Source organism: Schistosoma mansoni, chromosome 1 (assembly GCF_000237925.1).
Source record: "Schistosoma mansoni strain Puerto Rico chromosome 1, complete genome".
Lineage (NCBI taxonomy): Eukaryota > Metazoa > Platyhelminthes > Trematoda > Strigeidida > Schistosomatidae > Schistosoma > Schistosoma mansoni.
Window position 1 is genome coordinate 54,875,717 of NC_031495.1, and position 13,099 is coordinate 54,888,815.

Sequence of the window (13,099 nt, forward strand, 5' to 3'; positions counted from 1 at the left end):
ATTCCTTTAATGAAGTTAACCTATTTTTTCGAGGAAATATATTGAAAATAAAGCTGTAGGTAGATCAGTCCAGGGAAATAAACCTAAAACCATTAATAACAGGCCGAAGAAAGTTTATGCAAAGAAAATAAATAAGGACTCATACTGTGTTGAAATTGTTGGCAATCGGCTGTATTTATATTGAAAGAGTTGTGCCAGTATTGTTACGTTAAAACGTTATTTAATTCCATATTCTTAGAAAGCTATCCCACGACCCCGTACATACTGCCATTCCATCTTCGGAAACACCGAGACAAGAAACGCGGTTATCATGACCCGCTAGAACGCCTAAAATGTTAAAAGATGGGTCTTATTTCATACATGAAAGCAATACAATGGCATAAATCTTCAAATATATGGTTGCAGTAAAGAAAAAACGCTCATCTTAAAGATACAATCAAAATATGCAATGTTTAATTTAAAGCTTTGTTTAAAGAAATACAACAATACTGAAGATAAATAATAATAATATACAACACTGATAATATTGTTGCAGGCGAAGAAACAATTTATGATGAGTAAGGATACAAATAAGATCATAACTACAAAGCTAGGAGTATAGTGAACTAGAAAGGCGCGAAAACATAGCTTGTCTTTTATCCCCGCTATTATAAAACTAGACACATTTGAAAATAATAATAAGATACCGAAAACACTACACTTAAATGTAAACGTATCATTCAGACAGGCAATAGACAAGACATTTGCAAACTCAAGGATATCGTGAAGGTAACCAATATTTTATTATCACTGAAAATAAATCCCGAAGTGAATCAGAAATGACTAAAAGCATCCATCCATAAGATTTAAAAAAACATTTGTAAAAGTAACATAAAGAAGCTATAGTCACTTACCACAACGTTCCTGTTTTAATGTGTCCCAAATATTGCAGTTAAAATCATCGTATCCACCGAGTAGAAGTCGACCACTTTTGCTAAAAGCTACACTTGTGATACCACATATAATATTATCATGGCTATACATTCCAACTTCTTGGTCAGAACGTATATCAAATAGGCGACAAGTAGCATCATCACTACCTGTAGCAAATGACATCCCGTTAGGAAAATAGATAATAGCATTGATATCAGATTCATGGCCTGGAAATGTTTGCTTACATTGGCCATCTCTTAAATCCCATAGCTGAAAAAAAGCAAATGTGATCCATGAGCTTTAATTCAACAAATAATTAAAGAGTAAACAAATTGTTTACTAAATTTTTCGATAGATTCTGCGAACTGATACTGAAACAAATGTTTGCAAGGTGAAAAGTTCGACTGACAAATATACAAACAGATAAAAATCTAATTAAATACATCTATTTAATGACGAATATACGATGGCTTATATGATTTATCTAAAAGCGCAAACATCAGTTTTCCTGATATAAGTTAAGACAAACCGCCAGATGTTACGTGATGTTCAAGTAAGTTGCCGAAACTCAAAATTTTAGCAAATAGATTTTGAAATTGAGTTAATCGAGAATATTAGTACGAACGTATCATGTAACAAATAGTAATAAAGCTATTTTTATCCTTTTGAAAGTTGTTTACTCCTAACACATAGTTGTTGGCTTACAAAACTACTGCTTAAAAGAATCCCTTACACGTATATTTATTATCTACTACCGATCGAATAGTGAAGTTTATTGAAGTATTTGAACTGACTCCCTTGCCTCTACGAGTTTACTGCTTTATGACAAGTCTACGAAAAATTTCTTCAATTGCAAAAACCAAGCAGCGTTTTATCTTGAAGAGAAACGCATGGTACCACAGCTTTTACGGTGAAAGTTCTTTTAAAAATTCAAAAGACAATAATCCGTCAACTGAACTCATGGTGTCACAACTTAAGCTAGTCGAAAGCTTTTAACGAGCTATATGTTGGATATACTTTGTCTTCCCATTGGAATACTTAAATGTGTACATTTGTTGTGTCTCTCAATCTCTATTCTCTGACGCAATATCGTAATTCTTCCTTTACTTGACATTGTTTTTTATCCATGATTCGTCGACATTATTCTAAACTTTTACTTTTTATTGTATTTGATTTTTATTATGGTTGGTTACTTTCAACTTACAAATGACGCAGACAGTTGTGAGGTTTAGTCTTGATCACTTAGTCTTTTGTTTTATAACTGTATGGAGCTCTTGTCTTACTTGTCTACTTTGATTTGCCTGTTCGTTAATCCTTGTTTTAATCTCTGGATCTTCTTCGATTCTTTTAAGTTGAGGCAATATCCCAACAAGAAATATCATAATTGACGCTAATTAATTTATTACTCTTACTGCATTTATAACGAGCGCTTCTATTTTCAACTTATATCGAAAAAATATTGATTCGCTACATAAGTATTTTAAATACCACCGCGCCATATTTATTTGTTTAGATATAGCCGAACAGTGTACCTGTAAACCTGAAGAAAATGGGGTTCCGCATGTAATTTGGACCTGTCACAATGGGAAATATTACCAAAAGTTAGTTGAACCCTAAAGATATACAGCATCAAACACGTTTAGTGCAACTAATACCGCTATCATCCAAAGCCAATTAACTACCTGCTCATACTGTTAACTATCTAACAACAGTGGATTTTTTATCAACAGGATATGTATGATGTACCTTAAAATCAAGAACACTTATTGACGTATATTTCTTCGATTTGGCCTGAAATGGAAACTTTTGAACAAACTGAAAACTTCACTCTACTAATCTGGTTTATTAGATGTAAAGTAGAATAAATACCTCAATCATTTATTTACTAATTATTATCATACAATATAAAGTTATTAATAAATTCGCAGGCAAAACGAAGTATTTTGTACTTTGAACATAAATGAATTTTGTGCCCGCGATTAGCTCATGAAAATCATTACAAATACGCACACAATAGTTATAGATTATATAACAGAAAGCCTCTTTTTATGATAACAAAATATGTTCATATGCGGATTAGTCTTAAGAAGAGTAAGTGTATGACATTCTTGTATGACTCAAAAATCAATACACAGAGCAAGCGTTTTTATAACGAACTTCCTAAAAACTAAAATTTTACAGACTTTTCATTGAAAGAAGACTCCCAGTAAACACTGTGGGTTATAGCAACCAACTAGAGTTAAATTTTGTTCATATTAATTTATCAAGTATTTATATTAGGTCCATTTAACTGAGGCGAGACGAAATATTACCTCATAAATTAGCAGAGGTTAACATGGACAAAACAAGACATACAGTTTAGGAATAACTAAATAGAAAGTTATCTAGCATAGCTTATAAAGTATATAAAATCCAACATGCATAAACAACATGAAACTCCCATACAGAAAAAATATTACTAAAAAATACAAACTAGAAGATCAGCTCTCACTACTTTTGACAAGGTTACCAGGATGAATTCTAATAAATTAACGGACTGTTTTAACAACTAGACAAACTGTGTAAAACATGTCACGCTACCACTTAACGTCAATTTATACAATTTTGTGGTTATGGAAAATAAATAACACTAACCTTTGCAGAAGCATCACATGCACCCGAAATAAATGTTTGGAGATTAGGTGCTAAACTTAAGCTCATTACATCACCTGTGTGCCCTGTAAATGAGGCGATTTGTTGACCAGTCTCGATATCCCAAAGAGCGCTACGATGCAGTAAATAAATGAGGGAAAACTACCATAAATTTTATAACTAGATACATTTAAGTGACATGTAACTTCAACAATACTATTATAAAGAAATTTGAATGAGCACAAAATTCAGTTTTTGTAATAAATGCGACGCAAACCTCATATAAGCAAAGATATGTACCATTCGAGGTAATAAAAAAAACTAATACTCAGATAGTAACGCTAACAAGTATTAAAAAAATTATTGCATGTGAGTTCGCATCAAGAAATAAAACTATTTTTCACCATTCCGTCATATGCATTTAAAAGTGCTCAGTAGTAAAAGTTTTCTAACAACCAAAAGTTATAACTCAGAGATTTAACCTAACTATTAACCACATAACGAAAACGATTTCAAAAATTTTACAAATGCTAACTGAATTTAATGTAATACAGGAATGACACTTTTAAAAAATAAAAGAAATACAGAAATCGTTTAAAATATCAAACCAGATGTTATAACGCTAGGGTTTCTTTATTATAACAGTCCTTTTACTTTAAACGTATGTGGGACGTTAATTTACCTTAGACGAATATCTACACTAGATTCCCTCCCAGTGTCTATTCTACAAGACTTCAACACAACTCAGATCAAGAACATAAGATTAGCATGACTAGAACGTAAATGTATTTCCCCACCAAAACCCGACACAATCCAACAAGAACGAACAACTAATCAATGATAATAATAAGGATAGGGGAATGTATAACACATCTAACACCTGTCACACTATCCACATGTCTGACTAAGCAAAACAACCAATCATTATCATTCTCGCCCACACATCAGATTTGATTCTAACTCCCATTAAATATATATCTGATTTGCCACAATAAATCAATATCAGAGGCACGTTCAGAGTGCTTAAGATTGGACCGCCCAAAAAGCAGATTTTAGTTGTTGGAAGCACGTTTTGTTGATAAGCATAGGAGTATCATTTATCTACATATTAGCAGTGAGATTTTCGTCACTTTTAGGTATCAAGGAATAGCAACACAGAAAATGTAGTAACATTCTCATAAATAATGTTATCCAGCTTAAAATCTCTCCTGAATATCATACTGTATACAAAATGATAAATAAAATAACTCAATCGCTAGGTAATGTGAATGAGCTACATTAGGTGTGAGAGATAATGTTATCCGGTTCCTCAAGTAGAATAAAGTGCACCGAAGTTCGAACACGGAATCATATGGCTAAAAGTCTAAAATCTTAACCACTAACCTAGCGTTCCGCAAAATGAAATAAATACATTACTACACAATAGAAACTCAAACACTAAGAAATCATTATGAAGGTGGAAAGTGGTCAGTCAGTCAGCTACAACATAGGACCATGCATATATATGCATTGGTTCAAGTTGCCACACCTCATTATGACAACAAGATGACCACCAAATTCGTAGAACTAGTAGCTTACGAGTATCTTCTACTCTTAATGGCCACGTTTCGCAGCCGTAAAGTAGAACAGAACGAACTGCTGTGCAGTATACTCTTCCCTTAATTGATAGACAGATATCTCGTCTTCACCATAGGTGACGTAAGTTGGCAAAAGCCAAATGAGCATTTTGAATCCATGCACACACTTCGTCAGATACCAATACATTCGGGCTGACCAGACTTCCAAGATAAGTGAAGTTGTCGACGCGTTCGAATACTTTACTCCCTATCCTTATTTCAGGTGTTGACACAGGCCAGTGTCCTGAAGCAACAATTTGCATCTGGAGGGATAGAAACGCAATCCGAACATTTCAGGATTGGTGCTCAGTGCTACCTAAGGACTGCATTTCATCAGAGTCTTCACCAAACAGAACTATGTCATCTGCGTATTCTTAGTCAATTAGTGGACCTCCTGGTAGGAGATCAATTCCTGAAAATTCAGTCGACGAGAGCGTTATTCCCAGCAGTAGGTCTATGATGAAGTTAAACAAAAATGGAGATAGTGGACAACCTTGCCGGACACCACTTGAGGTTGTAAAATCATATGACAGTTCGTCATAAGCTCTCACTCGACTGGTAGTGTTCGAGTAAAGAGCCTTCACAAGGTTTATGTACTTCTGAAGTACACATTTCAATGACAGACACTGTCACAGAACATCTTGGTCCACAGAGTCAAACGCTGCTATTAAGTCAAGAAAAACTATCATTGTCTGACGCCGAATAGCATACCTGTGTTCTAACACCTGACGAATAGTGAATATGTGGTCAATACAGCCACGACCAGGTCTGAAGCTAGTCTGGTTTTCTCATATTTGCCGTTCACGAGTCTTCGTTAGGCGCCCGATAATTATTGAGGCTACTATTTTAGATGCTATATTAGTCAAACTAATCCCTATATGGTTATCACAGGATGATTTTGACCCCATCTAATGTAATGGGACAATCAGTGGCTGGGAACAGTCAGATGCGACAAGGTAGCAGCAACGATCGGGGAAAAGTGGCCTCAAATCAAAAGGACAATAGCTTATATGAACGTAAAACAAATCAACACAAGTTTATGTACTCGACTGAGCCATACCGGTTTGAAGGCTAGTGATACTACCAGGTATCAAAATCAGGTGTAGAAGAGTTCGGACGCACAATATACTACTTTAAACACTAAGCTAGATATCCGATGACCTTTATTTGCTATAAAACGAGTATTTAAGCAAACCCGAAAATAATGGTAAATACACTTTTTGTGATATCACAATTAGTAGAAAATATTATTTCTGACGTTTCACGACTTAATGTAAGCCACTTCCTTCGGGATAAGTAAACAACCGAAATGGTGCGAAGGAAGCAATGAATAATATTTTTCATACAATGAAAATCATAATAGGTCTGAGCATGTCAGTGTCAAGTTACTTTTAGTCAAGGAGAATTTGCATGTCACCTGAAAATAATTAACCTACCAAGTACCATCACCTGAAGTTGTAACTATCTGACTATCATTCACGAAACGACAACATGATAAATAACCAGTATGACCAGGGAGTTCTCGACTAACTCGAACGTTACCTTCTCTAGTCTTGAGGCTATAGATTGAACATATATTGTCTAAACCACCACAGGCTACATAATTTCCGGATGGAGAGTAGGCGCATGTCATGACCCAACTGCTCCTCAAAGGAATGGCATGAACCTAGAATAATCAACATATGAGAATGAGTAAAGTTGACGTTTAATATCTTCTTAAACAAGGAATAAATAAACAAACCTAAATCATAAAAGTTACATGTTAGCTAATCTGAGAGATAAGTATCAAACAAGTGAATGAGTATTTTCCTAAGGCTCAACTGATATTTTTAGATATTTCGAGTCAAAATCTGCAAACTGTTTAGAATACGATATTAACCAGGGGTTATTCAAATGATGAACCAGGTATCAGTTATGTCGATTGTTAAACGATAGTCATTTGTAGGTTTCCAGAAACCCCGAAAATCTAGCTTTTGTATATGATAAGGGTTGAAGTAGTAGGGAAGATTTTACTTCACAGTGACTACAGAGACTGAAGCTTCCCCAAGTTACCTGGTTTTGAGGAGAATTAGAGGATGGGTAGGAAACATGGAGAATTGGCACAATACGAATCCACAAAATATGTAAAGCCTTTGTTATCCAATTAAGCTTGACCAAACTGCGTGATATTACATAATTTGGTTTTGAACACTTAGAATACCGTGAATAAAGTGTGATTTAATTTGAAGTGCTTTCACAACACCAATCCTCAAGCTTGAATTTGATTGGAAACGAAAAGCGCACAAGCCATTACAGAAGGTACGAACAAAAGGTAAGAAATAATGGGATAGTTGCATTTATTATTGTTGACAACTATGGTTTAAAAGTAGTTTATGTAGGGAATCGGTGTGTTCTGGCATTTCGTCACTAATTCAAATACCAATCTGAAGCTTAACAACAGAGAACCCACTCATAATGAGCACACGACTTGGAGCTAAAAGTGTATCTCTAACACTAGTAATAAATTGGAAAATCGCTCAGAACTACGTCATCATATTTACAAAGTAAAGCAGATCGGTATATATATGGGGACAAGCTACCGCAAAATGAAAAAGCCATTTCCGACATTCATTCTCGTTCGTAATTTCCGTTATGTTGTTTTTTTCCATAAGCGATGTACAGTTAACTGGGCTCGCTTTTAAATCTGTGGCGTTTTCTCTAGCACAATGAGTAATTTCCTGCAAATCTACTAGCCTTTCGTAAATAATGAGACTAGTAAACAATTTCTATGAAGGAACTCAGGAAACCGATTATTGTCATTGACTTTAGGGTCAAGACTGAATTACTGAGTCTAGCAGTCTATGGCGTTTAATTCTGACATTGATGGCATAATCAGTGACAGTATCCTGAAATACAACTTTAAGCATACCTAGGATTTCCAAGGTGGTAAAAATACGTTATGATGTTTGGGGATGGTTATGAAAGACGTAGATTTGTAGACAGCAACTGTACAATAAGGTTACTAATTAACTTTGGTATCCTGTTCGAGAGGACAAATTAACAGGAATAAGTACGTAATAGTAGTAAAACGCGACACTAGTTGGTAAGAATGATTCCCACTACGAAACGACTGGCAGGATATCTCTTTCCAAGTCTGTGGATTATTAAACTATGAAGTTAGGTTGTGACGAGAATAAGTGATGCTAAAAAAATACTACACGAAGTAAGTGTAACTTCGGAAAATTCAATCTTACTCTCAAAACAGAAACAACATAATCGACTTCTTGTTGTGCTTTAAAAACTCACTTTGTTGGTAGTATATCCATCCCATACTATTAACTTCCCGTCCTGAGAAGCTGAAACTAAGTTTCGGGAATCTGAGCACCAGTGCATAGCATAAATTTTTGCCAAGTGTCCACGTAATGTCCGTCTGCTGCGCAACTGAGTACGACTGATATACTCCACATTAACCGTTGCCTGTTGTAATGTAGTATCAGCTGCAACTCTCCGTGCCTCCTATGTAAAAATACATTATAAAGCGAAATGTTTTTTTCATCATACTCTAATTTGACTTTTAAGCTGTTCTGTTTCCTGACGCAGCTGATCTAGTTCACCCATTTTTAGTTATGATAAAGATCTGGTCCAATACACCAAACAAGCTAGTCACTAAACTTCACCAACATCGCAGGTGTTTAAGAAGATGGTGAGTGGACGCTCAATTGAAGGGTTAAAACAATTTAGACTCATGACAAAAGTCATATTATAGATATAAAGCTATATTCGAAATTATTATTTTTCAACATGTTTTAAATTCAGTTTATTGACACCTTCGAGTACTTTTGCAGATGTGAGAGTGCTATTGAAAACGTCTATCTCATATAGTTAACTTACCATGTCTGTTAATTAATCATCAGTCAGGAATCTCGAATATTTTTTAAAGGATCATCTTTCCTTATGTTGGACAAAGCTGAACAGACATGGGTAAAATAAAATTTAACTGAATTCACTTTGTTTATGAGTTGTATGCGCACACTCTGTAAAGTGATTTTCTGATGGCCTAACAGATTCCTCAAGTCAAAGGGTCTTGTCGTAAATGACTTGAACTGTAGTTCTTTTGTCACCAACAACATTTGCATTGTGAAGCCTTAGTACAACTAACGCAAACGAGTCCGTCTACTGTGGTGTATTCGTATCCGAAATATTGGCCTTCTGATATCAACAAGAATTCTTGTAGCTGCGAATAAATCCCCAAAATCAATGGCTCCGTAAGTTTTTGACATTGGACGCTGACCACATTGGTTCTACTGGACTCACCTAGCTTAAGGTGCCCGATCATACATCCGCGCCAGATCACGAGTGGAAACGCCATGCTCAACATCTCCTGAAATCACAAGCCAGTTTGGATCAGTCGATTCTCGATATTTTGATAGCCTATCAAATGTCTTCGAAAATCCTCGATTTCGACTATCGACTTAACTAGGTGAGCACGATTCATAGTAGAAGGCGTTACTGATAAAGCGTTGTCAAACTCCAAATACCTGTGCATCTTCGCTCTGTACTATAGCACAGGAACATCACCACTTAGAAATCTGTCAGACTGTGAAATGATCCGTACTTAAACTAATTTAAATAATTATTCCGAATAACTGCTGAATGATTGTAGTTTTCAAGCCACCTCTTGGTGGAGATTCGTGAAGCAGTCTCAGCTGCCATTCTTGATAGGTACTGATTCGAAGCACCATCTCGAGTGAAATACACGTGTTAAGTGATAGGCGAATTCTCCTTATGTTGACGGGTGCTCTGCTGAACTGGGATGAACGGATTCATAACTGGTCAGGAGTCGTACATGGGCCGCAGAGACCTGTTATAATTAATTGTGCCACACTATACTGAAGCACGCCCATCACTTGACATCTTTATTCTATCCTTGTCTGCCAAGTCACTGTGTGGTGCTTTCGATAATAGCCCTAATACCTGTGTAAAGCTGGTTGTGAAATGTCTTTGTGGAGTCACTGTTTTGAATAGATTGCGTGGTCACTACTTACGAGCGACTTATATATTAGTTCCAATCAAGCTTTATTTTAAAGTTGATACCACAATACTGTTGATACACCTATCTTAATAAGACGGTAAGCGAAAGCATTGGGCATCCTCTTTGTCCTAATATAGAAGTTTCCTACTCTTCACATCCACAGTACACCAGGAACAATGAAATCACAAGATAAGCGCTTGACCTTTAAACCAGGTTTCTATCCCTTGGTTGTTTGTGGTCGATCAATATTGAGGATTCACACACTAAGACAAGATAATTGCCTCATGCTTTCTGCTCCTCGGTGTTGTCTAAGGTCGACATGTGGAGTAAAGTACTTGGAAGTCTCAACAACCCCATTGTGACTTAGTTTAGTAATCATTACTGACAATTTACAAGTGAGGTCATTGCCTTCATCTTAAAATCAATCAGACATGTCAAGCTGGACCCTTGAAAACTGTTTAAGGGACTTATTCAGGACATCCTGTCTATGGATAAATGGTATGTATCAGAAGCACAGCAAGTAATGGAAGCAAGCTGAGGCAGGTAGTCTAAGTAAAGTAACCATCTAGAGGAGTACTTGTCAGACGAGAACATTAAACTAGTGAAAATTTCTGCCCTATACAGTGTCAGTAATCTTGTGTGATTCGATATACGGCTAGGCATTCCCTATCGTATTTGTTACACCCTAATTTGGAATATTCCAGACATTCCGAAAATGTGTAACCAGTCGATACTAGGTACCTATTTATTGCTTAAACGTTCCACAAATGATGGTATCTGATGCCTCTAGCGTAGTATAAGTCGACTCATCAAATTAGTGGTGTATAGGTGCTGTCGTCTCACTACCGAATAAATTTTCGGCAACTTATCAGTCCCGTCAACACATAAATTTGCTCGATGTCCACCGATTCGACTTACCTCGGAACAGCAGCGATCCCTATTATCAATGGGGAAATGACTAGAATAATAATAAGGAAAATATCAAGTGGGATGACCCTTACCCGACTATTTTGTCTGCTCCTAGCAGCTTCATATATTCAAGCTTTAATTCCTCTGGTCTAGACAATTGAGTTGTGTCTTCTCAACAGGACTTATTATTATACGGCAGTTAACATGAGTGTGTATGAAATGGTAGTCCAAGAATGGAAGGTTGTTTATCAGTACAGGCAGACATATCCAATCGATTAACAATTATTCGGTTATGCATTGGCCAGTGGTTTGCAATAACTTCAGGCGTCCATGGTAATTAAAAATATGACGTTCATCCACTCACACTGGCTGATACAACTACACATGTAACATAAATAACAATCCCCATTTTCATCATGATTTTATGTCTTACCGAATTCACTACAACATAGATTGGTTACAAATAATTATATTTTGGGAAGAGATGGATAGTAACTTCCCCTGCTGCTCTCGTATGGTTACTGTCCGTCCCAAGCCCGTGTAAAGGATGAAGGATGGACTTGTGGTTGACTATTCCATCTCGTAGAAAACAGCCCTGATAAAAGTACGTTAACCAGAACAAACAATTTAAGCCACTTAAATCCCGTTCTGGGGGCTGAACGACCTTCATTGTATTATGACCCCTTATGGGGAAAGCCGATATCCTTCGGAAGTCACGAGGTCGATGCCTCTTCTAACAGTCAGAACAACAATTAGAACAACACATGTAAGCGAACAATTGTTTTCAATTAGATCGTCATCAGGCTTTACTCTAATATACATGAATATTTACACGAAAATGTTAGACCAATCAAGGCTATTTGATTCAATAATCACAATGAAATAGAATACGTCACCAAGCATAATAGTTAAAAATACAAGTTGATAGTGGGAAGACAGGTGTACTGATAGTAGTAAGAATATTAAATTACAATAACAAAAGTCTTATCAATAGTTAAACATAGGAAATAGGAGGTCAAACGTGGGTAAATAGACTAGAATAGTAATCACAAAACATTAAAATCATTACGTAATAAGAAGTATGTAAGTACTCAGTGAAGAATACAAACGGAAGGAGGTAGAAAATTAAAAACATGTGATAGCAAAATTAAGATAATAAAAATGAAATTTACAAATAATAATAATGTCGTTTGTTAAATTATGTCCGGCCATGGAAGGGATAGGGGGGTTACGAATTTCTTCTCTACACATGAATTGGGGTGGAATATACGAATTCCTATGGCTTCAGCTATATGAAGGAGACGGGAGCGAACTCCGTTGGGAAATGATGGAGGTATACGATAGATCACTTGAAATGATTTCAATTTATCTACAATATGACCACTATCAATTATATGTGCCAAGATAGAACTGAATATTGTTTTTATTTGGCTTTTCCCAAACGATGCTGGTAGATGTTCACTCATTCGTTGGTTAAGTTGCCTAGTAGTACGCCCGATAAAGCTATCTCCACAGGAGCAGCTGAACTTATAAATGCACATGAAGGAGGCTAACTCAGGTAACTTATCCTTCGTTTGAGTAGACATCACTGGTCGACTCGAGAAGGTCAATGCAAGATAGGCTGCGTAGAATGTCCTACTAATTACTTTTGTTAGCCTATCTTCCAGAGTATCACGAGCTACATCCCCGTTGAATTGTAATTTCATGTATAAAGGTTTCTTGCGAACAGTTGAAATCTCCGACTTCTTCCTTGTATCATACATGTACTTTTTAATGAACACAGCAGGGTAGCCGACCTCTGTCAGTGAGTTATAGATAAATTCCAGTTCCTGACTTAAAGTAGAACAAGGAAGGCAAAATGAGTAGTGAGATTCAAGGACATCGAAACAGGTATCCAGAACCCTTTGAAGAACCCTTAAATAAAAATACATTGTCAGATAACAAAACGTTACATGAGGCATGCCAGTATACAGGCAAGGTCCAATTGTAACGAATGCCGCAGGCTTTGTTTCAAAAAGTT

At 36.1% G+C, this 13,099-nt stretch overlaps 1 protein-coding gene across 1 annotated transcript; it reads right to left on the reverse strand.

Moving 5' to 3' along the window:
* Positions 1-220: 220 nt before the first annotated feature.
* Positions 221-8,756, reverse strand: Smp_063640 (putative g-protein, beta subunit; the record flags this gene model as incomplete). Its single annotated transcript, XM_018794894.1, has 6 exons — positions 221-327; positions 894-1,182; positions 3,547-3,676; positions 6,596-6,825; positions 8,445-8,654; positions 8,700-8,756. The coding sequence occupies 6 exons, from the start codon at positions 8,754-8,756 to the stop codon at positions 221-223; spliced, it is 1,023 nt and encodes a 340-aa protein (XP_018649261.1).
* Between the last annotated feature and the right edge of the window lie 4,343 nt (positions 8,757-13,099).